The sequence below is a fragment of the Copadichromis virginalis genome, linkage group LG19 (assembly GCF_057382275.1).
Source record: "Copadichromis virginalis isolate Kocher_CV1m ecotype Utaka linkage group LG19, C_Virginalis_male_GT1.1, whole genome shotgun sequence".
NCBI classification, from domain to species: domain Eukaryota; kingdom Metazoa; phylum Chordata; class Actinopteri; order Cichliformes; family Cichlidae; genus Copadichromis; species Copadichromis virginalis.
The window spans coordinates 19,481,636-19,509,449 of record NC_140636.1 but is presented as its reverse complement, the minus strand read 5'-3'; the positions used below and the strand labels follow the sequence as shown (position 1 = coordinate 19,509,449).

Sequence of the window (27,814 nt, the reverse complement as noted above, 5' to 3'; positions counted from 1 at the left end):
GCTCTGATCTTTACACTTAAATTTTTACAAGGGTGTGCAAGTGGGAAGTGGTTAAAAAAACAACAACAAGAAAAACCCTCCAGTCACTTTCTTTACAGCAACATATGCATCAATGTTCCTCTCTTGAACATTTATGTGGCTCTAAATGTAACTTTTGCATATATAATGTTGCAGGCCAGTTTCCTTCTACTAAATCTCTATTTTTTAATGCAGCAAATGCTCATCTTAATATATCTGCTGTGAGCTGTGCAATGCTAAATTGCACATCGCCACTGTACCTGCAAATAAAACACAAAGTACATTTTATTGCACTTTTCATGTGAGTTGAGTGCAAGTTTTAGAAATGACACCAACACATTCTAAGTTCATGTACGTGGCTTCACTTTTAGTCTCCTAGTTAGTCGGAGTTACTTTTGTCTTTATTTGAGCTGAATAGCTGGCAGCTATGAGATAATCACCTTCCTCTTTGTGCCCTGCAGCTGTGTCAGGCAGGCCTCAAGGCTTCGTAACTGCTAGACACTTTACACACTTCATCGCGCACTCAAAATTTCCACAAGGAGCTGCATTCGTACACGCAGAAGGAGCAGTTACATACACAACGTGCATGCTCACACACCCTCGCCCCCCCTACGCGTCTCTCCTGGGCGCGTGCCCTCCTCGGCAGGCGGTGGAGATGCAAAAGCAAATTGCCGGAGCGGGGAGGCAACCACGGGGCTGTGTGGAAGCAGACGTGTGCGTGTTTGAGGTGAATGTGACATTTCTGGGCTGACATGAAGCGGCACTCTGCCCCCTCGCGCCTGGAGGGAGCTCCCAGGGAAAGACACTGATGGAGGTCTGGGGTCTCCAGGGGGGGCATTTCATGGTGTGAACAAAAAGCCTCGCACTGCAACAGAAACGACCCGTGTGACACAAACTGGAGGCTTCCTCCCTAGCCGCTTCATGCTTTTACGAATTATGTGGCTCACGTGCATGCAGTTTTGCTGTTTTCTTCATAAAGACTTATAAAGAAAAAATGAAATTATATATACAAGAAAGACTGCATGATTTCAATTTTGCTTGAAGAAATATTCACTGCAAACCCAAAGAAGTTAACTTGTATTTTATATTTATATTTCTAATATAAGTTTTAGTTGATCTATTCCTCACAAGCAATCTCACACAGTAACAGGTTCTACAGACCATCACCCTGCACACTCCTATGCTTGAAGCCTTCATAAAAACAACCAAACCAGCAGAAACGCAAAGATAATGTAACATACATTTCAATGCAATGTGTCATGCTGTCGTGGTCTTCAGTGTACGCATCAGTTGAGTTTGGTCCCTGTTTAATTTTACTGCTATTCTTTTTGATATTTCTATGTTCATGTGTCTCCAGCTCTTCCGTCTCTTTGCCTTCCTCTGTCCTATCCTTCCTCCCTTACATCCACTCCGGTTTTATTTTGGTAATTACCTTTCTTTGCATATCTCCAGTACCCAACGTCCCGTTTTTCCCTTTTTCTCCTTCTTTTTTTCCCCACCTGTGTCAGGTTATGCTCCTTGTAATCGACTGCTTTCACTCATTGTTTTTTCTTTATTTGATTATTTATTTTTCATGCACTTTTCTCTGCTTGTGGTGCTGTTCTGGTTTTCTGTGCCATAAACCTCATAAACCTTTTCCTGTTCAATTTGTTTGGCAGAAATTTGTTATTTTTCTAATTGTCTCAATTTAGAAAGCTCTTCAAACTACCTGCAGTGCATTTTTGTCACGTTTCCATAAATCCTTAAAATATACACCACATACTCCTAATGTTCTGCATTTGGTTCTGCTGAGGATCTTTTTGCTAGAAGTTGAGACATGTGCAGCATGTGTAGCATGCATAGTTTTGTAGTTCTCACGTCTAAAGATAAAACTCGCAAAGCAGTTCATAAGTTCAAAAAAGCGATATAGATAAGCTGAAAAAGGCTATAATTCACCTTCAAACCTGAATATGTCAGTGACACCAAAGTGAAAAGTTCATTTTCTGCAAACCAGAGGGGTGAAAGTGTTTAGATATAGTATTTTGCCAGAATAATGGTCCACTCCAGCAGCATGGTGGTGCAATGATCACTGAGCAACATGCCGGTTTGCATGTTTTCCTGGTGTTTGCATGGGGCTCCCACAGTCCAAAGACATGCTTGTTGGGTTAACCGATCGTTCTAGAGTGAATGGTTGTAAGAGGGAATGGTCACCTACCCAGGGCGTACACTGGAATAGACTGCAGCTCTCCCACAGCCCTAACAGTTAAGAAAATGGATGGATGACACTGATCCTCATCTTCTAATTTCCACAATGTCTTGTTTTCAGTGTCTATTTACCAGATTATTATTTGTGGAAGCATGCCTGACTGCTGTTCTGTACCAAAGTGAACACTCTTTAGATGCTGACTTCTAGCCTGGAAGGAAAATTCTACTTTTTAAAGAAGAGAGAACATTCATATGTATATTGAGGGGGAAATATGTTCATGCATCACAGTAAACTGCACTAGACAGAAGAAACAAAAAGGAAAGAATGCGCAAAGCACTGTCAAGAACAAAACACGTAGACTATTTGTACTAAAATACCTCACACAAACCAAAAAATTGACCTATTAAGTGCAGTAGTTCAGTAACAAAACAGTGCTGGGAAGCACTGGACTTCCTGCATTCTGTCTCTTACAGATTCACAAATTTTTATAACTGCTTTGCATAAATGTTTTATATATCTCATGACTTAAACCTGTAGGTTTGGCAGATTTTGATAATTAGATGGAGTATTGTGCATATGATGGCTTAAAAAAGACATACACAATTAATATCCGATCTTAGGCATTTACCCTAATACCCTACAACCTTTGCAAACACTAAGAATGATTACTTCACAGGTAGCAAAGTGTTTTCCAAGAATTTCGCATAAAAAATGTCCTCATCATGCCTAAAACTTGACTGCCAGCGTTGGGCCGTAACTCGCTTCTTGTTTCTCTCTGATTAAAGTAATTCATTACAGCACTCACTACATTACTTTTGCAATACTCAGCAGGGTAGCCTGAGTCACACTGTCACATAACTGCCAGCTAACAATACAAACCTTATGCTACAGTCCCACACACTGGCACAAATCCTTATTCTAACAAGGAAATGCACAAGATCTTTGTCTCAGTGTTTGGGTATCAACACAAAGCCAAATGCCGAGATGAAGAAAACCAGCTCAAAGAGCACGTAACAGAAACATGCTGTGGCCTGTGACCACAGTGATTCTACTGCAATAACATTAATGGGCAGAAATGGAGTCACTTGCTTTTGTTACCTTTGAAAATTCAGCTCTTGACAGGATGTGTGCACATTTGATGTTATTTTTTTCTAATGGCAATCAAGAACAAGAACTATAAGTGTGATTAGTAAGTGTAATGAAATTTACTGAATTTAACTTAGTAATGTATGACATTAGTCAAACAGTAAAGTGTAATATGATTACAGTAAAGTGGAAACCTAACACTGATGATTTTACTTTGATGCTTTGAGATAGAGAAAACAAAAGAAATAAGTACAGTAAAAGCAAATCCATCAAATAATTCCAGCTATTTTAGAAATTTGGTGTAATTATCTCAAAAATGTACAATAATGTCACAGAAATTGCAAATATTGCAGTTTAAGGTTTAATCAAATGATTTCATTGCTTTAAAATAGGTTAAACTTTTTAAATAAACCTGCATATAAGCAAAAATCCTGCTTTCTTTCAAGCATGCGAGCAATATTTCTTTATTTTGTACAAATGCAAAATTAAAAGATAAGAAGTAGATGCAAAATTACAAACTAAAGCCCAACTGTGTTTTGAGGAGCTCAAGCTGAGAAACTCAAAGCCAGCTGAGGATGGAAGAAAAAAAAAAGATTGTTGGAGCTATTGCAACAGCAACAAGCAACATTTCATCACAGTTGATGCCACAGCAAAGCATTTGTTACAGCTTCCTGCATTCAAAATCCAGCCCTAAATGATTTGTAGACAATGTGTTTCGCGTACATGCAAAGCAGAGCCTGCTCTCATTCCACCTTTTTTCACAGTCACGGAGCGTAATCCATCACTGCTAATTGCCTAACTTAATCTTGGCACTGTGTCCAATGAGAAAGCTTGTTTATCGGCGTATGTGTGGGTGTCAGATAAAGTAGGAAAACATACAGCTGCGTGTAAAAGTGTGACAGTTAAGCAGCTTTTACCTCCAGCTGAAACTCCACCCTTAATTCTAGTTTAATCCTCCAAACTGTCCAAGATTGGAGCTGAAAACTCGGTGAACTTTTCCGTTGGTTGGCATCTTTCCACTCAGATTTGGTTTGTGCAGTGTACACCACGCAAACCGCCATAATGTGCGCACGGGGAAGGGACTAGGTTGCAGCGAATTACCAAACAAGAAAAAGAGCCAAGTGGTGCCTCTGAATCAATAGCGAATGGTCAAAAAGAGAATGAAAGTGAGCAGACAGTGTGAGGTGACAGACAGAATAATTGAGTGCTGCGAGCGGGGAGGAAGCTGCACCTTCCATACAAACTAATCCAGGAGCTTAAGGCGCACAGTAAACAGGCACATAAGTGATTAGCCCAAGTTAAACTATCAATCATCTTTCGCCACACTCAAATAGGCACTACAGAATGTGGAGTTATGTAGAGATGTGAGAAAGCAGCAGCCATAGTCACCCTAGGAGGCGATTGGGTTTCATGGATGAGGCAGCTGAAGATATTTCATGCAACATAATGCCAGAGCCGCTGCCCACCCCCTGCATCCCCCCTCTCCTTCCCCCATGTCTCCGCTCCTCCAGCCAAAGCACACGTAGACATAAGATACTCTTTTTTTTCAAGCCATGACATTTTTTTTAAGCAGGAAAAAAAAGCCTGGAGGCTGTGTTGTTGTGGCCAACCTTGTGGGTGCATGAGAAAAGAAACACATGGGTATCATTTACACAAATGACCTGCATGAATGTGCAAGAGCCAGACAAAATATAGAATCTGAGCTGCTGTGGTAGAGCAGGCCTTTTCCCAACATGTCTGACTGGCTGAGAACACGCTGTATGTATATAAATGAACATATTACCATAAACTACGCATGATGTGCACTAAACTACACATGACATAACTGACTATGTTTGTATATTTTTTTCTCTGCTGCTGCAAAGAGCGATCGTGGCTCAAGAGTTGGGCGTTCGCCTTGTAATCGGAAGGTTGCCGGTTCGAGCCCCGGCTTGGACAGTCTCGGTCGTTGTGTCCTTGGGCAAGACACTTCACCCGTTGCCTACTGGTGGTGGTCAGAGGGCCCGGTGGCGCCAGTGTCCGGCAGCCTCGCCTCTGTCAGTGCGCCCCAGGGTGGCTGTGGCTACAATGTAGCTTGCCATCACCAGTGTGTGAATGGGTGGATGACTGGATATGTAAAGCGCTTTGGGGTCCTAAGGGACTAGAAAAGCGCTATATAAATACAGGCCATTTACCATTTTATAAGAGAAAAGTGCTCAGCAAAAACCCTTAACTGTGACATGCACAGCTTAAGATTTAAAAATATCCATAAATCAGCATTTATAAAGTAATAATGCGTGCTACATTAGGTTGGATTTTACTATGACAGCTGCAAGATTTATTTTCTAGATTTGGCTACTTAACTGCCAAACAAAAGACGACAGCTACACATTTATTGTTTATCTACCTGGAAAACTATAGAAACAGGCTGGCTAACCAGGCATCGCACGTACTTTCAGTTTTGCTAATTAGTACTCAAGTACTCATGGAAACAACTTAATCTTGTAGTGGATTTTGTTTTGGATGGGTCCACTTATAACCTCCAACATACAATACATTTCCACTGAACAAAAAAGCTGAATATTATTGGACCTAGTGCCACACTTGGATCTCCATCACAGAAACGCTCACCCCAAAGTTAGAACCACTAGCATTGGTGTCTATGGAACTGGCTACCATAAAAAATTGAGGAGCACTCTTTAGATGCAGTCTGTAATGATATTTGAGCATCCTTAAAAGGCATCGCTAGTGAACTGACTCTCCATGCGTTGGTGGTGAGTACGTGTTAAAGGAAAAGGTCATAAAGTAGTGTTGAGTCATTGCTTTTGTCCTACGATGATATATTTTTATCCCAATTTGAGTCATCACTTACAAACTTACAAAGCCACCCATCTTTAGAGCACGAGGATTCAATGGACAGTTTGAAGAGACAAGATCTCAATCTAAACGAATACCTGTGAGAGATATTGGGTTGGCACTCCAGTAGTAGAGTTCCCAAAACATAATAATTGCCAATGTGCATTGATGCTGTTCTGCAAGCATTTAATGCTGCAGCACCTTACTAAAGCACTTTATGTTGGTTTGTCCTTTACTTTAATATCAGTTCATAGCCTTGTAAGTAGGACTGTAAGTAGTAAACTAGGAGGCCAAGCTGTGGTCTTTCAGAGGTATTTCTTGAGAAATATCTTGGAAATTTGTTTTGTTTGGGGTTTTTATTCTGTTTTTTCATATTATTGGGAGCTTTAAATGTTCCTGATTATATGAGTTACATCATATAAAATAAACCAATAAATAAATAACGCAGAGTCTGGGTTTAAAAGTCATGCAGAACTTAAACTTTAAGCTTAAAGTTGGACGTTGCGATATTGCCTCTTTTGTTATTCATTTGGCAGAAATTGACTTCCATACAAAACATGCCTTTAATTTTTAACAGGCCAAATATCAGAAGAGGCTTGTGTGCTTTGTTAGGCTAAAGTGGAATACTTAATTAAATGTTATCGCATCAAGCAGTCGAGTTCATGAAGTGTTTTTGAAGAAGCAGCCGACTGATTGCACTGATGAATCATTTTGCAGCTGAGGGGTAGAAATGTACAATATTAGTGTATAATAGTATTGTTATTATAATCAAGGGCATGTTGAAGCATCAGCAGAACAACAGGCTGACTGTGAGAACTCGTAATGTAAAAGATTTTTTCCAAGACTAATATTATCCCTCCCCTCACTTTGAGTTTTAAAGTCTGAACTTTTCTAAAACTATTAATTGCATGAGGAGCTGTCACCGCACTCGTACGACATGCTTTGAAAATTTCTGTCAGAAGTCTGGAGCAGGTTAATGGGGAGAGCTGGCAAAGAAGTGGAAAGACTACTGCTGCTTCTTTGTATTTGTTCTCAACACACATCACAATACATTTCAGCTCCGCTTTGTTCAAAAATGTCATTGATAAGGTCAGAATGTAATGCAGAGCTCATTAGTCTTGTATATTGTATATTGGAAACGTAAACAGCCAACATTTACCTGATGTGTGTACTTTTCCAGAACATATATCGACATTTTGGATGAAGTCCAAATTGTTTAATTTTGTAAACATACTAGAGTTAAAGGTTTTAACAGAATTGAATTGAAACCTTTCCCTTCTCATTACTCCAGTAATCAGAAAACTGTCGGTCCATCCTCTGTAAACAATAGAGATGCTCATGTGGGAAAATCCCAGTAAGTCACCAATATGAGAAATGATCATACCAGCCCACCTGGCTTTAACACATTTAAAGTAACTTAAATCACCTTTCTTCCCCATTCTGATGCTCAGCCTGAACTTCAGAAGGTCGTCTTGATTATGTCTGCTTACCTAAATGAACTGAATTACTTGCATGTGATTGGTTGATTAGAGATTTGCAATAACGATCAATTCAACCTAACAAAGTAGCCAGTGAGTGTGTATTAGTGAGTGATTTTACAGTCTCATTATATTTCATTCACGCCTTTGTTTACTTTATCCATGACTCATGCTCTAAAATGTTCTAATGCAATGATTTTGATTTTCAGCCTTTTTTATGCAAAGGCTTTATAAAATTAAGCAGTTTTTAACATCGCTTTGGTTATTAATTATCTACCTCAAGGGAGATCTACTGCTCCTCCTGCAGCTGTAGATATTTCTACTCACAGTCTGTTATCCAGAGTTCACTGCAAAAGATTACAGTGTAGTGATCAGAAGTGGAGTATTACAATAGTTTTTTTTAGTGCATGTATTTCCTGGGCTATAAATGACCTCACACGACTTTCCGGTATCTTTGCCACACCAGTGAGCTGACAATAGACTGACAAAGTCACGTCAGGAATCGTTTCACAACAGCACATATAACTATACGACCGGGATCATAAATGACTCCACTTGGTCACTTGAAGGTTACATTTGCAAATGTGGTCTAATCTCATTAAACATGCACTAATTTGCATAAACCTCCAAAGTGTAAAGTAAGATTTAAATTTGTATTTTGGACATTTTCTTTTGAGCAGTCTGACAGAGGAGATATTCCGGAATTACAAAACCTACCGAGGCCTCCAAAATGTATTATATGGGGCGTGTGCAAACTATATTTTCTATTAACTCTGTTTCTTTGATGTATATGTACACTTTACATAAACTGCCTTTCATTTCTGGATAATTTCACACAAGGCCCCCTCCCACTGATTCATAGCAGGGGGCTTCCTTCACAGCGATGAATCTTGTATTTGATGTCCTGTTTACAGCCTCTCTGATTGAGCTCTGATAGATATGAAGCTGCCTCACCTACTTTGCTGCATACCGCGTGACACATACCTGTACGTGCTTTTTTTCCTGACCTCCTCTGGAGCTCAGACATCAAAATAAAACCAGTTCAAAAGAAGCGTTTTGATCTGATATAAAGACTCATAGCTTTTTGTAACTGTCACATATTCCCCTGCGAGGATTCACCACGTCAGACTCCTTGACATCAACAGAATCAACATTCAGTACAATGAAAACTACAAACTCGCTATGAAAGCAAATGAGCTGAAGTGTCAAAGGTAAAAAATTAAAAACATACAACAGTACAGTAGATGCAAGGCTCAATTTGATTGTCATGCTTTGGGGAAAAAGTGTCATAAAAAAAAAAAATTGAATCTCACTAACTGAAATGAAGAGACGTAGTCTAAGTGCTCCCCTATGGTTCCTGCTTCAGTGCAGTGCTTGAAGAGTGATTATGTTTGAATGATTTTAGGACAGACAAGCAGGAGAGTAAAACATCATACTCACGGTATAATTCCTTATAAATCCAAGCTTTGGTACAAGAGAGAAAGGAGAGTATTTAACTACAGTAACTGGAGGGGGAGGGATGGCAACACAATAACAACTTTGATAATTGCTAATGTGGTTTGTAGCCAAAAATGTGCCATTTTTAAACAAGATTTAACCTTTTGTTGCACCAAGTCACAATTTAGGTTGATAAGATGAAGCTTTTCACATACGGCAGAATATGGTGTGTTAATAAGATGAAAGGCTTGATGGGTGATATTCTAGTTTTTGGGAACCATATTAATTGCTGATACTCTGCTTCTAACAGTAAAACAGATACATAATGTGTGAATAGAATCAAGATGTTAGGTTGCAAGTCATACAGGCCAGGAGACTGGTTGGTAAACTTCTGGCAACCTCCAGTTGCTAGGGAAAAGTGTTTATTCCTCAGCCTGTTGGCAAAATGTTGCTGGCAGTCGCTGGGGGAAATTAGTAACAAAAACTGCTGCACCAAAACTGAAATGGAGAAGATTTTCTATCAAAGTAAAATGTTTTAATTTAAAAGGGTAACTTTTACTTTGAAGAAGTTTGCAGTTTCATTAATGCTTGCAAGTAGTTTAGTGCTTGCAAACAAGTTGGCATCTTTTACCATGCAACCTGCAAAAACTACTGAAGAGGTTTTCAGTGCAGCACAGTAAATCTCTTTGTGACCACCAACAACCTCCAGCAACCACTTGCCAAATGGCTGTGAAAAACACTGTTTTTCCTAACGACTAACAGTTATTAAGGATGTCACTCTAAGCCTGCAGGAATAGGGGTAAGTCTAAGATTTCATGGTGACTGCTAGCAACTTCTAGCAACCACTTGGCCAGGAAATACACATTTTCTTCAAATTTTAGTTCACTTTAAGGAGAAATGATACTGTGAGAAAATGAGGCTAAAGGGGAGGGGGGGGGGGGGGGGGGGGGTTGGTACCCTGACCAAGCATCAGTATTGTTCAGAGTGGAACATGTACACATTCTGAGATGATGACCACTATTAAACCAATTCACACTATACCCAGTAACCATTCCTATCATACTAACAATTGCAGACCTATCGCGATATTTGTTGGGGGGGAGGGGATTTCACTTTCTTCTCTGGGTCTCACCAGTAGATTTGTAACACAAAGTCTCTGAAAAGTGTCTAAAATACATCATATTAAAGAGTCAAGCTGTTGACAAGGAAGGGATGTTACCTTGTTTCTCTTAAAATAGGCTCTGCGGCAGGCAGCGAAGCATTTCTCACTGCAGAAGCTCTTCAGCTCACTCCCCATGCTCAGAGAATAGCGCTTGACGCCGACCTTCTGGCACCAGGCGCACATGATCTGCACATTGGACGCATCCTCGTCTACAGAGAAAAGGAGAGGTAATGAAATGAGCATTATGATGTGCTCTTTACACCAAGGGCTTTTACTATATTCTAATACGATGTCCAATAAAATAACCTTGTGGTACAATTCTCAAATTCTGTAATCAAAGTGAGCCTGATACTGATTACAACCTATCCTATATGGAAGGTAAAAAGTGCACAGCAGGGACAAAGTATGCAACTACACGTATTAAACACACAAACCATAAAGGCATTAATTCCACTGATGAAGCCCAGCTGCTCAACTGGATAAAACTTTTCAAGACTCAAGCCACAAAACCACTGCAGGATTTATAATGAAGCCCTGCCATGGATAAATGTAGCCACAACAGATGAGCCTGGGATATGGGAAAATGCTTGTTTATGGCTGTGCTCTGTGGGTATTAGAGAACTTGAAGGGACAAAAGCATGTATTCTGCTGCTGCTGAAGATGACGCAGGAGTCTCTGTGAGGTGTAGCGTCCTCTTGATAGTTTGTGCCATCAAAGGTGTAAGTTTGGTGAGGCGTGTTTCACACAAATGGAACACATGAGTTAAAAGTTTTCCGTGTTACACAAGCCTGATTTCCACCGTCTCTATATAAACAGTAAAACCTAATGTGAAACCACACTTTATTTTTATTTTTGTAATTCCCAAATTATTCATGACGAGAGCACTTTTAGGGCAGAGGAAAGGAAGAAAAAGAACAAAATTAAAAAACATGAGGGGAAAAACTGAATACATATACAAATTTAGCCCACAAGGACAGTCGCTGTGATAAACATATATTCACATTACAGGTTCACAACAAGATTAAGGTTATGGTGTTTCAGCAAAGACTGGAGCTATAGGATGTCTGTTAACTGCTAAATAAACAGGCACACTTTGGGCCGTATCCACACTGATATGTCTTCATTTTGAAATGTGTAGCATTTGAAATCTAGACAGGAAGAAATCGGAACTTCTGGGACTTTGTACAGTACGGTACCATTCAGAAGGTTGTCGGTCTTATGTACAGGAAAAAAGTGAATGTGTGTCACTCGATGCATAAGGTTTGCTTTGAGTGCTCACTTATAGTAGAAAAGCGCTATTCAAGGTACCACTTCTGGGTTATGTGTGTTGCCGACTACGCTCTCTCCAAGCGGACACGCAAGAAACAAAGCCAACATGGAAGTGCAGTTCCTCTAATGTCTCACAGAAGTGAGTCAATCTTGAACCTTACAAGAGAAATAAACATGCTTACAGCCTGGTAACAAAGACTAGTTTGGCTTCTTTGAACCCTTTCACCGTTCACATTTGGATGGTGTGTGGGATATTTTTTCTCCCCCCTCAGAAAAATAATTCAGGAGCCAGAAAAATCCTACATACTCTGAAGCCTTATGGAATACTTAGAATTTATTACTGCTCTCATTGTAACATTTATACACTTTAACTAATGGAGTTCAGCCCTTAAAAATATAACCACAGTGTTTACAATAACATTGTAATATATATTTTTTTAAATGACATTAATATGCGCTATATTCCTAGTATGCAACAGCACAAAAATACTGTCAGTTTAAAGGACGAATGAATGAAAATGACACCACAGTAGATTAGTAGAAGAAAACAATCTGTTTGATGTTACTTTTTTTCTGCATTTCCTGCAGAGCACTGTCTGCAGTGTGTCGCCCTCTTGTATCCACACTGGGAAGGGGACATCCATTTCCATTTACTGAGATCAGCAGCAGACTTTTATAAGAGTCAATAAACATGTAAAAATAAATCAGCTTTGTATAATGCTTTATTGCACCACAGGCCGCATGATCTAACTGTGAGCGATGCAGTGAATCATGGTCAGATTAGAGCTTATCTTTTCATATATGAGTGTGGCTGGATCTTCTCTATCCGTCCATCACAGCAACTGCAATATCAATTGCAAACAAACTGCATGTAACAATTCATTTAGAGACGAGGCTTTCTAACTGCACAGACAGCAGATATGATGCATAACTGCAATTCAACAAGCTGAAATAATAAACTGCAGATCTGACCTTTGTAGAGAAGTTTGATCAGGCATGTGTTTGACACTTCACTTTCTCCTCACCCCCAACCGGTTTGTGGCAGATGACTTCCCCCAACTGAGCCTGACGTTAGTTACAAGTTCTTGCTCATAAGTGGTCATCTGATTGTTGGGGTTTCCTTTTTAATATTGTAGGGTCTTTAGCATACAATAAGCACACTGAGGTGATCATTTTTCTGGTTTGGTGCCATATAAATGAGACTGAATTGAATTTGCCTTTTATCTAGTTAGTGGTAGTTTTCATGTTGAAATAGCAGTTGTGTAAGTTGTCCTGAGTGCTACAAGTGAAATTCACTTTCTGACTTTGTTATTATTTGCAGTGTAGACTGTTTCAGGATGTTTTGTTTGAGCCCCATTGGGGCTAAAAAACAAATAGTAGAGGCAGGGACATGTAGGCCACATGGGGATAAAAAATAACAGGCAGAATTAAGGTGCTACATAGTGATAATTACAGTAGTATGCAGCATTTTTACATTATATTAGCACATAATGAAAATTTCTGTTCTGGGACTGACTCATAAATAAAAATAAAGTATTATTTTAAGTGTGTGGATTTAGGCCACATTTAACGGCCTACCACAGTTTACAGTGAGATATAGTGATCTTGACTTCTGCTTATTCTGGGATAAAAAAGATTTTTAAAAAAGGATTTTTAAAAGGTATCCAGGGCTCATCTGTCTGGTAAAGGGGACCCGTTATGGTAATTTCTAGGTATTGTTATTCTTGGACTCTAGTAGAGTAGCTTTGCATAATTCATAGTTCAAAATAGTTCTCGTTTATCTCATACAGAGCCTCGGAGCAGCACATTAGTTCATTCTCTGGCTGAAGCTGATTTAGCTCCTTTCCCATTAAGGCTAACTTTCTACTGATTGGCTGCCTCTCGCAAACTGATGACTTGAACTGCTGGTGAGTAGAGCTACTGCATTCACAGTTATCATTAGAAATCAATCATAATCAGTCAATCATATTAGAAAAATCACATCTCTATGACATCATTTAGATGCAAGCATAGAGAACAAAAAGGAGGGTTAAGAATATTCTGAAGCCTGAGCTTTTGGCTCATAGGACTCCAGGATATATGCTGTTTGGCGTGTTTAATATGAGCACCAAGCATTGTTACAGTATATATGACAGAAAATAAGGAAAATGAAACAGTACAGCTGCAGCTGACCCCCTCACATTCCCCTTTTAATTCTCGAAATCATGTTTATGACAACAACAAATGTATTCCCTTGTTTAACCGTGAATGTAATTGTATTGCATGCAGCTGCCGCGTTGCTGTGTGGTCAACAAATTATTTTAACAGACCCTCAGTGACAGCGAAATGCCTCTTCTGCGGTAAACTGTGACTGCTGATGATGAGCTGCGGGCTTTTAGTGCCGCTGCTGCTGAAATGAGAGAGATCCTCCGAGATTCCCTCCAGTATCTCCCAATTATCACATTATGACTATACGTGGGTGTGAGGGCGAAAAAACGCAGGCCCATTAGTCTTTCACCTCTGTTCACCTCCCTATCGCACGCTGGCCAGGCTTTTCACCTCTTGTGGAGCTTAATGGATCTACAGGGCCATCAGATTTTAAGTAAAGACTAACTCACAATTAAAGGAATAACTCCCTGGGGCACTAAAGACAGCATAGCAGACCCAACATGCATATTTTATGGCTTAGCTTCCCCTCTGCTCTCATTCCTATACTCTCTCTGCCTTTTTGTGTCTATCTGAATAGCTGCCCACTGCAGCGATTAGAGAAAAAAGACAAAATATCTTAATTCTAAGCTGACTGAGTGGGTGGATCAGGGTTTGTACGTTGCTCGAAAAAATGCATGCACCGCAGCATAATGATCAGGATCGAAGGCCAATATGAAATCACAACATCTTTCACAGTATCTCAACATTTTCACACAAAGAGACATCTTGAGGTGGAGTTGTTTTCGCCTTCCCACATCCTGGCACATCCTACAAGCTCATCTGAAAACACTCACATCTGCATGAGCAGGGAAAAAAAACATGCCAGTAATTATGCAGCCTCCGTACTAAATGCCACCGTCATTCGCCGTACCTGCACCTCAAAAGGTCCTTTGTCGGATTTTGCGGGGGCACATGAATAATTCAGTGTATGTGTGGAGCTGGAGGGTGGGGGAGTTGAGGGAGGTATTGGCCGGGTAGTTAGTTGGTGCTGGTGGGCTTTAAGTGGGACCGCACCATCTGTTTCCCCGCCTAGGCAGGGCCAGCGGGGACTCCTCTTGGGCGATGCCAAGGAGGCTTGCTCCCTTCGCCGGGGCGTACCAGCCTCCTGTCCACAGCAGACGCAAGGGATAATGAAGCCCTCTGTCTGGCCGAGTAACGTGGACATTTCCTCAGAGACTTGATGGGGTAATATTGACACTTGGGCAGGTGGAGAAAAACAAGGTGTACAGCAGGTAGCTAGCTCATTAGTCGCCTGCCTCTGCTCTGATACGAAGGCTTTCAGACCATTGCACAAACCGAAACCTTCATAACTGCATAAATCCTGAGTTTCCATGCTAAGTGCTGGGGAATCAGCATTTAGGTATCTTCATTGCAACCCGGTCTGTCTGGAAAGCAGGTGTGGTTTAAGTCTATGACATTTCTTCTTTCAGACTGGAGACACAACTGTTCTGTGTTTGTGTGTGTGTGTGTGTGTGTGTGTGTGTGTGTGTGTGTGTGTGTGTGTGTGTGTGTGTGTGTGTGTGTGTGTGTGTGTGTGTTTGCTTGCTTTCAGGCATTTGAGTGAATATATTAGCAATCAGCGATGGGTTGAAAATGACCTTGATCTTTTTGCAAATTTAATAAGTAACCTTCCTCATAACATAAAAGCAGAAAACAGTTGTAACTTTCTACACAAGCTGTGATGTGGCTGGTGTGCCAACTTTTAAACTGTTTTTTCCTATTTCTAGAAGGCATCACGTTTTACTGCTCTTGAAAAATCAAGGACATGCATGCATGCATACTTACATGCAAGTCTAAACTACTTTATCAATTAATCTGCTGCATTAATCTCTCCAAAATGGCATTAGTGCTCTGTACCTGCAGGGGGCTTGATCAGTGGCGGAGGGATCATGGGGACCATGATGGGCAGGTTGCCATGCTCCTTGGTGCTGGGCGTGGAGGTGGACGGCGTGGTGGAGGTCTCTGTGAGTCCGTTCCTGGAGGCTGGCAACGAATGAAAGCTGTTGGCTCGATCCGGAGAGCCTTCACTGTTCTCTGTTGAAGCTGGGATTTTTGGCAACGAGTTTTCTAGATGGGAAAAGTTAAGTAAAATAAAGCATTTACTGACCAACTAATGAGCAGCATTTGCTGCAAATACTCTGAGTGTAAATGCCCAGGATTCACCTAAATTATGACTCAATATTTTCCACCAATGTAGAAGCAAAAATACTCAAAAATGACTGGATTTTAAGTTAAATCCAGACCTCTCTGAAATCAACTGACGTAGCATCACTCAGCTCATTGTTTTGGTTGTAAACGTACAACTTTAATGTTTGTTTTAGTGTGATTTCTCTTTTCAGGCTGCAGCAGGTTGAACAAGCTGCATTAAACCTAAAGTGCACAACCTGCACAGCACCAAACAGCAGTTAAAAGTTTACAAAGTTATTCAGCTCTGAGCACATGTAGCAGATTAAAAGATTATGCTGCACAAAAGATTTGGCAAGTAGATTTTCAGAAGACATTAAAAGAGTTTAAACATCTTGTAAATGGCAAGTAGATTGGCAAGTAGATTTATAAAAAAGGAAAGTTAGATTTTCAGAAGACATTAAAAGAGTTTAAACATCTTGTAAATATGACAACCCATTAAAAAGCAGCCAAAGTGGAAGTGCCAAAAACTGCAGTTCCTCTAGTGGCCAATTGAGGCTGGCTCCAAAGGCGACTCAGTTCCAATAGGATGAAATCCTTAAAAGTATGATTTGAAAGCTAAAATAAACCTGTTTACAGCCTTGTAAAACTCTATATAGGCTTAAAACTTTCCTTTTTTATAAAGCATATAATTAATGCTGGATCAAATCACGGGTGAATCGTCTTTTAGTTATGCTGCTATAGCCCTAGGTTAATGGAGACTTCCCATAATGCACTGTGTGTTTCTTCTTCACTCAACTATTTCACTCACTTATACAGAATTCGAATCATTACTTATTATTAATCTCTGGCTCTCTTCCACAGGGAAGAGTATTTTGTCCTGTCTCCCTCCCCTCATCCCCAATTGGTTGTGGCAGATGGCCACGCCTCCCTGAGCCTGGTTCTGCTAGAGGTGTCTTCCTATAGAAAGGGAGTTTTTCCTCCCCACTGTTGCCATATGCTTGCTCGTAGAGAGTGAGCGGATTGTTGGGGGTTTTCTCTGGATTACTGTAGAGTCTCTACCTTAAAATATAAAACACCTTGAGGCGACTGTTGTTGTAATTTGGCAGTGAATTGAATTGAATTGAATTAAATTGAATTGAATTGAATTGAATTAGGGGCAAAGACACTTTGAGTGTAAGGTGATTTGCTCACCAGCTGTTTGCTCACTGAACTGGACCTCTCCAGAAAATCAGGAAATAAAGTAAAGTTAGGTATTTAGAAAGGGACCACAGAAACCAGAGATTACACCCATCATTTATATTCAGGCTATATTGGTTATATTGACTAGATTTCAGTTGAATTCAATTCAGTTTTATTTATATGGCACCAAAATCCAGTAAGGACAAAAGTAAGTACAGAAATCTGCTGATGGCTCCATAATAAGGCTTGCCTGTTAACACAGAAACAACATGCCTGTATGATCAGATCATGAAACATGATCTGATCATATTTTCCACTAAAGCTGTATACCTTTGAGGACAGAGATGTGCTGTGGTGTCTCCCCTATTTCCAGGCTGTCAGAGTCTCTCAGCTCCACCTTGTCATAACCGTACCAGCCCAGCAGCTCATTCATGGTGTTCTCTGCAAAACTCTGCAACACAAAGAGAAGGAACAAAGCTCTTTATATAGGGACAGTCGGGCTTAAAAAATAATTGTCAGCCCGCTTTAATTATACACAGTGATACAATACTAATGAGCAGCGATATAGTAAAAGTCAAATAATAGCAAGTTAAAGGTCAGAAACTTCTTCTTTTTTTTCTTTTTTAAAAAAAGTAAATTTTCACATGAAATATTAATGTTACCCAAGCTGGAACAAGAAGAAGATAAATGAGGTTTGAGGTCATTTGTTACAAATGCTAATGCAGCAATCTGGTATTTTGTTGCATTTTTTTGCGCCTCTCTTGAGACCTTGACTCGCTCTTTAGATTTGTCCACATTTCTTCAGCTAATTAAGGAGAGACATTGTGATCCCACTCAAAATTTTAACTCTGTGTCAAGAGAAAACTGCAATGTGGAGTTTTCACTGCATGTCCTCTTCATAAGTACAGGTCAACCTAATTGGGGCAAACTCCTGTCCAAACGCTGCAGTGTGCAGCCAGCTGAACTAATAGCCCCTATCACTGCACAATAAAAGAGGAGGATCTTATCAGAGTGTAATAAAGAGAATGGGAACCCTATCACAGAATGGTAACCAGCATAGAAAATGTATCAATTTACAGTAACTGGAACAGTACAGTACAGTAAAGACACAGTAACAGTGCAGATAAGGGACAGACTAATGTTTTTTTATGCTGTTGCTGGTCTTTGAGATTTTCTGATCAGCTAAAACAGCTTCCCCGCATCACTTAAATGGCTCTTGATTCCCTCAGTTATGTCATTCAATGCTAAGAAACCCAAAAATAAGTCTTCCTTGGAGATAGGAACCTCACTTACACTCAAACAACCCAGTCTCACATCAAAATGTTAACCTCCCTTGCTCTTTCTTGGTCTCTTATTTTAACCTATTTACCTGGATCACTGTTGGTGCTGCACTACGAGGCTGATTGGGTTCAACAAACATATCTGCAGTGGTGATTTAGTCGACCCTTTTCAACCCGGTAAATTAATTTGCAAATCAAAAAGTACCAAAACACTGTGTCTCCTTCTTTTTGGCTCTGCAGAAACATATGAATGCAAATGCACTCTTACTCATTGGTTTTTGGAGTGACAGTAGCCAGATGGAAAGTTTTAACCTATCACCCAGACTGAGGCAGCAGAGGCCTACCTCTGTGCATTCATCCATGGCATGAATGTTAAAGTCACAACACTTTAACCCAGGAAGCTGGGGTTTGTGCCCTCTGTAGTACCCTTTTCATTAAATTTTTTCACCTTGTTTTTGTTATCAGACACAGTTTTACTTGCTCTTTGATTGGTTTAGGGAAAAGGCCGCCTTTTAGAATTGGCAGCCAGTGGCCGAGTGGATCTTCTTATTGTAAAAAGAAGGTCCCTGGTCCAAATCCAGGCTTAGGCCTTTTTTTTGTGCATGTTGCATGTTCTCCCAATGCTTGTGTGGGCTCTCTCTGGGTAATCTGGCTTCCTCCCACGGCCCAAAGACATGCATTGGATTATTAATTGGTTGTTCTAAACTGACCGGATGTGTGAATGTGAGACTGAATGGTCAGTTTCTGTGTATTAGCCCTGCGACAAGCTAACGACCTGTCCACAGTGTATCCTGCCTCACCCATGACAGCTGGCTCCATATCTCAAAATTGACTGGATGGATAGTTTATAGCCCTTGAACACTGTTTTGGTCCTTAGCATGAGAGTATAAAGACTGATAAAGGACACATTTAACATCCTCTTTCCTGTCAAGAGATAGATGAGAAGATCAATACTGGCTTGTTTTAATATAAATCTGTGATCCATTTACTTTGAAAACAGAGGTGGGGGGGGGGGGGGGGGGTGTAGAGGAAAAACATTATATATATATATATATATATATATATATATATATATATATATATATATATATATATATATAAAAACACCCAGCACGCCCCTGCGGGCGGTTTATCCTTCAAGCTCGGGTCCTCTACCAGAGGCCTGGGAGCTTGAGGGTCCTGCGCAGTATCTTAGCTGTTCCCAGGACTGCGCTCTTCTGGACAGAGATCTCCGATGTTGTTCCTGGGATCTGCTGGAGCCACTCGCCTAGCTTGGGAGTCACCGCACCTAGTGCTCCGATTACCACGGGGACCACCGTTACCTTCACCCTCCACATCCTCTCGAGCTCTTCTCTGAGCCCTTGGTATTTGTCCAGCTTCTCGTGTTCCTTCTTCCTGATATTGCTGTCATTCGGAACCGCTACATCGATCACTACGGCCATCTTCTTCTGTTTGTCTACCACCACTATGTCCGGTTGGTTAGCCACCACCATTTTGTCCGTCTGTATCTGGAAGTCCCACAGGATCTTAGCTCGGTCATTCTCCACCACCCTTGGGGGCATCTCCCATTTTGACCTCGGGACTTCCAGGTTATACTCGGCACAGATGTTCCTGTACACTATGCCGGCCACTTGGTTATGGCGTTCCATGTATGCCTTGCCTGCTAGCATCTTGCACCCTGCTGTTATGTGCTGGATTGTCTCTGGGGCATCTTTACACAGCCTGCACCTGGGGTCTTGCCTGGTGTGATAGACCCCAGCCTCTATGGATCTTGTGCTCAGAGCTTGTTCTTGTGCTGCCATGATTAGTGCCTCTGTGCTGTCTTTCAGTCCAGCTTTGTCCAGCCACTGGTAGGATTTCTGGATATCAGCCACCTCCTCTATCTGCCGGTGGTACATACCGTGCAGATAGAGGAGGTGGCTGATATGAATAGGATGAGGGACCTATGGATATATATATATATATATATATATATATATATATATATATATATATATATATATATATATATATATATATATATATATATATATATGTAGTATATACACTGGGTGAATGTGCAGTAGTAGCAGCAAGCAGGTGAATTCTGTACATTAATAAGAATAGACATCTGACTATTTTACAGGATAGACAATATAAACATATTTAAAATTAAAGGAATTGAAATGTACATTGTGCCTTGGTTTAGAGTGTCTGGAAGAGAGTCCTGTCTCAGTCAATTATAGATGATGTGAGAGGGCGGGTGTGTGTGTTTAGGGCACGGATGGCTTGGGGATAGAAGCTCCTCTTGAGTCTCTCTGTCCTTGCCCGGAAGATGCGGAACCTTCTACCAGATTGCAGAAGTTGGAACAGTTTGTTGCCAGGATGGGACGGGTCCTTCAGTATCTGCGCTGCTCTAGTCCGGCATCTCCTGGTGTAGGTGTCCTGAAGCTCTCTGGAGAGCTTTTTGGTCCTTCACACAGCTGTTCCCAAACCACGATGTCATGTTCTGTGTGAGGATGCTCTCCACAGCGCCTGTATAGAAAATCCTGAGGATCTTTGGAGAGATCCTGAACTTCCTCAGTTGTCGTAGGTGATACAGGCGCTGCCTAGCCTTTTTGGTCTGGACCTGAATGTGGGCAGCCCATGTCAGGTCTGAGGAGATGTGGACACCAAGATACTTGAAGGACTGCACCCTCTCCACTGGAGCTCCATTGATGATAATGGGCTTGTAGTCTCTGTGCTGACCCCTCCTGAAGTCCACCACCAGCTCCTTGGTCTTGCTGACGTTCAGCTTGAGGTGGTTGTCCTGGCACCACGATGCCAGATTCTTCACTTCATCCATGTAGGCCATCTCATCATTGTTGGAGATGGCACCCAACACCACTGTGTCGTCAGCAAACTTCACAATGGTGTTGGAGCCATGGGTGGCCACACAGTCTGAAGTGTAGAGGGAGTAGAGCAGTGGCGAGAGGACACATCCCTGAGGTGCTCCTGTGTTGATGGTGATGCTGTTGGAGAAGCACCTGCCCACCCTCACCACCTGAGTTCTGCCAGTGAGGAAGTCCAACACCCATGCACACAGACGGCTGTTAAGTCCCAGATCCCTCAGCTTTGTGAACAGTCTGCAGGGCACTATTGTGTTAAACGCTGTGTTAAACGAGCAAATGGATTCCTTTAAAATGCACTGACTTCAGTATTCGAAACTTTGGCTAATCCAAGACTGAAACAATAGACAAAGGAGATTCTCTGTGCATTCCCAAGTGCTGGACAAACACAAACTAAGTCAATTAATACAGCAGAAAATAACACTTCACAGTTAATGTCCAGTCCAGTAAATGATATAAGTTGCATCTTGTGACATAGTGTCACCCAACTTGATTTGAGCATAGCAATAAAGTTCTAACAGTCACCGCAGACATAGCAAATTGTGATGTAATTCAGGGAGAGTGTGAATATGAATATATAAAACTCAATGCAGGTGAAACATTAAAAAGTATTTCCTCCATAACATCCTCTCACAACACAGTCAATAAGCACTATACTCAAAACAAAATCATAACCCCGCTAATGCATACAGCCCATTATCACCATGCACCTCTCAGCTGGAACGGTCCCAGAAGCGTCTGATCACTGAACCGTAAACTATTGTAAATGGTTCAGCTTTCAATTGACTCTAAACATGGATGAAAATGTTCTTCCTTTAGAAACAGACTTCAGCAGTGACCGAGAATAAAGCCGCCATAATTCTTTGGACTTGGCGATAAGATATTAGTCACAGGTCACTAAACTATCAGCATAGAGGGAACGCTGGCACTTTGAAGGGATTATTTCCAAATAGTGAGGGTAATGCATTCATATGTTCTCATAACAATAAAAACTTTAAGTTCAAAGTTTAAAGTACTGTGAGGTGCACTGCCACATGCTCAATCAGAGGTGCTGGTTCATTATTTAATGGTCAGTTGCAATTTTTCTGTATATGATTTCATCATGGCAGCAGGCGTCACTCATTAATCACTACAACAAGCAGTTAAATGTCAATTACAAACAGCTCCTATCGATACGACACAGCAAGGGCGATCATGTCAGGGTGAATCAGTGCCACCCAGCACATCTGACATTCACAGCCAGCCTTAATTCACATTATGCACAATTGTTACCAACATGGATGAAAAAAAATACAGCAGCTAGTGCGATTAGTGCATTTAACTTAACATTACTTTCTTATGAGGTAACTCTACTTTTAATAATAACAATATTATTTAAGAAGCACGTGTAAATAGGGAGGCTGACAGATAAGCAAAAGTGGAATAATGCCAGAATAATTAATAAATACCATTAAAAGAATAAAATACAGTAATTATAGCAGAAAAATGCTCAAATAATTTAAAAATAAGAGCTGATAAAAGACAAGTCAAACAAAGCTTTAAAATTTTTTTTGATAAGTGATATAAAGGAAGTCATGGAGCTTTATCTCCTCAGGCAGGTGGTTCAAAAAGCTGAGGGGCGTGATGGCGAAAGGTCACCTTTAGATTTGGAAAGGTCATAAGGGTCACTGCTAAGGATTTAATAATCAGTACTTTGTTTTCTTCTCGAGTAATGAGAATATTAATGATAAAGTTTAAGTCTAAACTAAGGAGTGTTGCAATCATTATTTTAGTTCATTTGTTTAGATGTTTGTTGGATGGGAATGTAGTTTATGGGAAAATTAGGCTACTAACTGTGCGGTGTATGGGTCACAGCCTGAGCTCTGTTTTTGTCCACGTATACATTCATATTAAAATGAATAACTGTCTTTTCTACATTATATATCTTAGTATAATGCATGAAATGTCTTGTGAGTTTGTTTATTTGTCCTCCTCCATGATCAGGAGCTCAGCTACCAATTAGCATCATCGTGCTGCCTTGAATCTTTTGCATTTATGCAGCTGTGGTTTAAAAGCATCATATCAACAGGCCAAACAATACTGCAGTGTTGGCATCTACTATTGAAGTTCATGTGACTTGTAATAAAACTTGTCTGTCTTGAGTTCATTTTAATGACCTTTTTAAGGTCACTATGTTGCTTTTTAAACCACCTGTGCAAAACCAAGAAAAGAAATGCTTGATATGGAAGATTTGGCGCACACAGATCTGGAAAACACATTCAGACTCGATACAAAGCTGTACATGAAAGGCTCACGTGGAATAAAAATGCACTTGAATAACATCTGACTTCCAACAGCCTGTGGTGGTGTAGAAAGATGAGGTATCAGCTCATTGCAGCTCATTGGTTCGTGTTGACCAGCCTATGCTGACCTGTGTTGTTTCACACCAAAGTAATCAGACAGAGAAAGTTAGGCAAGTCCAGATTTATCCGGAGAGAGTAGCATGGAGGCAGCTCTGCAGCATCAATTTGTGTTTTTTTTGTGGGTGATAAAGTGACCGTATCCAAGGGTAGAATTTAATTTGGGAAAGAAAATGAATCTGGAGGATCTCGGTGGAGGTAGGGTGGTCTACTTTCACAATAAAATACCCTGTACAGCTCTTGAAAAGAAAAGAAAGAGTCTGCTTTGATGGCTTCTGACACAGTGTGGCCTGGTGTGCATGGAGCTGCAGAAAACAGGTAGATGCATCGGCTTAATTACTTAATACAAACTCAATCACCAATGATAACTGCAGTTTGAATACTGCTTACAGTGGTGTTATATGTATTATATCATGGGAAAAAACAAGTGGGAATGAGCTCTCACACACACAACATTCACTGTAGCATGCATATTTGAGACACTGTGGCACACACAGGAGTGACAGAGGCAGATTTTCTCCTGCTTCATCAGCACATTTGGGCCATTTCTAAGCATTTTATGGAGAAATTCATAATGTGTTGTATTTGTACCACAGAGTAGTAGCACCACTCTTGGCTCAGTTTTACCTCAGTTTGGCTGTGTTCACACAGAGCCTATAGTTTTTCTGCAGTGCTGTGCAAGAAGACCTGTGTGGCAGTTAAAAGAAGCCAAAATGTAGGGATGGCTTTATTAATGAAGAATGACAGTATTTATCGATCTGTCTGTTATTAAATACCGCTGTGGTGGGGTGGTCAGTGGGTAGTGCGTGGCACAAAGGTGCAGGGCACAGTTTAAATCAATAACAGGTGAAGTCAAAGCACAACATCCATGTGCATGACATACCTGCAGGCCTAGCATGCAAGCACATGTGAGCGCACATCTGGAGCTCTGTGTGCGTCAAGGTTAGACAGCATCACCATCAACAATGAAAGGATTTGCAGTGATTATTTACAGTAATTAAAGTCTAATCCAAACATTCATAATCGCAGCCTGCATTTTTTTTTTTTTTTTTTTTTTTTTTGCCACAGAGCTTTTTAAAAATGGTGGTTAAAGCAGTGAAGGCTGTTAATGAGGACAGCTCATGTGTGCAGATGTAACGACGCTAATGCTTGAACAATGATGAGTGACAGCAGTGCTTTTTCTGCCTGAAGGTTCCTGGGAGTCAGATTTAGTACTGCGTCCTGAGCAGAGCTAAAGTTAGGTGCTGACAGCTAAATACATAACCTTGTTGTCACCCACTAAGACACGCTGTGAACACATTCCACATCCATTAAATAGTCACAATTTCGCCTCCTTTAGTTTTAACTAAACATGTTTTATTAATTTCTTAATTTGTATTCCCCAACCAGCTGGTGAGAAGTTGCTGGCTGTAGCTAGGTGAAATTGGTCACATGTTTGGATGAAAGAAATCTGAAAGAGTATGGCGCAATCCTGAAACACAGAATATTCACCTTACTGCTGCAACAGACATTTTAAAAGGAGCAGCTCCTTTAAGCAAGCATTTTCATGTGATACGTTTCGGTTTCACTATCACTTAGTGAGTAGTTGGAAGATATTTGCAGAAAAATCTGTCTTCCATGTAATCTGCTAGCAACTAGGGGTGGGTTTTTATAATCGATTCATCGATTAAAATCGATTCTGGCTTGGATAACGTAAAATCGATTCATTAAAATCCTGAATCGATTTTTTTAATATAAATTTATTTTGCCCGAAATGCCAGAATCTCTGGTGACATCTCACAAAATTTCAAGAACCACCAAACAGTTAAGACAGTAAATGAGAGCAGGTACACGGATTCTGCACATAGACTTAAACACACAGCGCGACCTGCGGATCAGAATCAGTTAGATGTCGCCTTTCTCACGGTCGGGGCTGAAAGCCGACAGCTCGCTGATTCTGATCTGTCGGCGGGTCCACGCTTTGTGTTCACGCCCTTTATGAGCCGATTCTAAAGCTGTTAGTTTGATCTCTCTCCAAACAATATTGACCAAACCAGCAGCAAAAGAAGATCCAAACTAGGGCTGGGCGATATGACCCAAAATTCATATCTCGATATTTTTTAGCTGGATGGCGATATAAGATATATATCTCGATTTTTTTTTTTTTTTAAGCCATAAGTTAAGAACAAAAAGAGAGTTCTTAGTCACACTGTGTCCCAGATGTCACACGGGCACTTTTATTTACATACAGCGTAGATATTACTCAAAAATAAATTATCAGCATATATTAAATAATCATGGTCCATAAATAAAAGAAAACAATGTTGTTTTTGTGCATAACAAAAAGCTGACAATTGTGCAGTCAAAATGTAAACTAATAGAAGCTGAGCATAATAACAAAGAGACAGATTTCACAGCTGCACCACGTCTCTGAACAGGTGCCATTTGTGGTCCTTATACACACACAGTACGTATCACTCCGCGAGGCTCCTCCTCTGTAGCCGTAATTCTCCGACAATCCATCAAGCGGTGCAGCTCCGTAGCTTAGCAAAGTCATATTAAAACATTTTTTGACAGATTGCTGAGCGCTGTGTACCACATAAAATCGGTTCGCGGTCAGTAAGCACAACCAGAATTCATACATAAGGCGCATTGTCGATTTTTGAGAAAATGAAAGGATTTTAGGCCGTGCAGCCCCTCTGGGCTGCATGTCGTTAGCGCGGTTAGCTCGCTAACACGTTGACGCCATCCAGCCCCACGCACGGTAACTCGCTAACGGAGAGTTTCCGCTTTCATCTTGTCATTGCCTGCAGGTGAAGCTATGGGGGAGTTGTGTTCAGTGCAGGAGAGGCGAGGCCGAGTAACGTTGCGTAGAGACAAAAGTGGACGAAAGAGAGGCAAACCTGCGGCTCCACAAGTATAATTATAACGTAACATAGACTATATCGATATAAACGATATTGTCACATCTTATATCTCGTATGAAAATATATCGATATTTTTTAAAAACTCGATATATCGCCCAGCCCTAATCCAAACGCTTCACATAAACATCGTCATGTATTCACTCTGACTTTTACTGTTTTGCTTCCACCGCGATGCACAGCTCTCTCTCTCTCTCTCTCTGTACTTCAAGAACAGTTTCCCTTTCTTCATTATTCGCTTGCTTGTTACGCACAAGTCTACTGTTGTTTACAACACTGTCAGCCGCTGTTTTTTTCCCTTTTACATTCTTCCGAAAAGAAAACCTCATTTCTGCTGTTCAATACTGAACAAATTTAAACTTTTTAAAATTATTCAAAATGCAAAACGCTGTGTCTCTAATAAAACCGCTGTAACTTCAGAGGTAATGTTCATATGTTGATTAATGGTTTTCTTTCGTTTTTGATGTACTGCAGAATATTTTATAAAATCCCAGGCCAGGAAAATCACCTTCATGTTTTTCTGTGTTTTATCTTCAGCTACTTTGACACAAAGGCATCTGCTGTGACGCTCACACCTGTGATAAAGTCTTGCGTGTGTCAGCTTCCTTTTTATTGATACAAAAATATGTAAATGTACTGATCTGAATTATAATATTTCTGACTGTCAAAATTTCCCAGATTTAAATCGAATCGAATCGAATTAAATCGAATCGTGGATCGAATCGATTCGGGACCTTGTGAATCGGAATTGAATCGATTCTAGAAATCAGTGACGATACCCAGCCCTACTAGCAACCAAAGCAATCGCAAGGATTTCAGTTTCAGTTTAGGACCATACACCTATACACACATATACACCATATACCAACGTATACTTCTTAGTGACCAGTTTCACCTAGTGACTCCCAGCAACCACTTGCATACTAATAGGGGAATACACATTTCTCTAAAGCAACTGGTGTTTGTCAGGGGGTTGCTGAGCAGTCCTGAGTGACTTGGGACAAACACTAGCAACCATGGCTAGCAAGATGTACCTATTCTATGTATGGATGCATGCCACAGATACGTATAAAAATAATCTAATGTTAATTTTAAGACACAGAAAATACAAATAAAATACAAGCCACCTGTCAAAGTAGCTATTCTCCTACTAGTGTGAAGTCTTAATAAACCTTTACAGAATTTAAAAGGGTGATATTTTTTTAAATATTACAATTTTTAAAAATTAGCTACACAAACTCAAAGCTGTGCTACAACATGCCTACGACAGAGTATTATTTTTAAAATAATGTCTGTTTTTTTGAACATTAAGAAGTCTATAATATTCCAGTAAAATTCTAAAAATAAAATTGAAAAGCTGTAAACCAGCCCACTATGGCCTCTTTAAAATTATTGGAATAAT

The 27,814-nt window shown here is 40.5% G+C and overlaps 1 protein-coding gene across 6 annotated transcripts in view; it reads right to left on the bottom strand.

Moving 5' to 3' along the window:
• Positions 1–27,814, bottom strand: part of sobpa (sine oculis binding protein homolog (Drosophila) a) — a 69,990-nt gene that overhangs the window by 28,269 nt on the left and 13,907 nt on the right. For all 6 annotated transcript variants that reach the window (XR_014916945.1, XR_014916946.1, XM_085442476.1 and 3 more), the window contains 3 exons: positions 17,294–17,414; positions 15,515–15,724; positions 10,259–10,410 (listed from right to left, as the gene is read on the bottom strand). Coding sequence is in view for 4 of the 6 variants with exons in the window: in XM_085442476.1 (XP_085298602.1) it covers positions 10,259–10,410; positions 15,515–15,724; positions 17,294–17,414 (483 nt within the window). In the remaining 2 variants the exon portion in view is untranslated. The remainder of the gene's footprint in view (positions 1–10,258; positions 10,411–15,514; positions 15,725–17,293; positions 17,415–27,814) is intronic.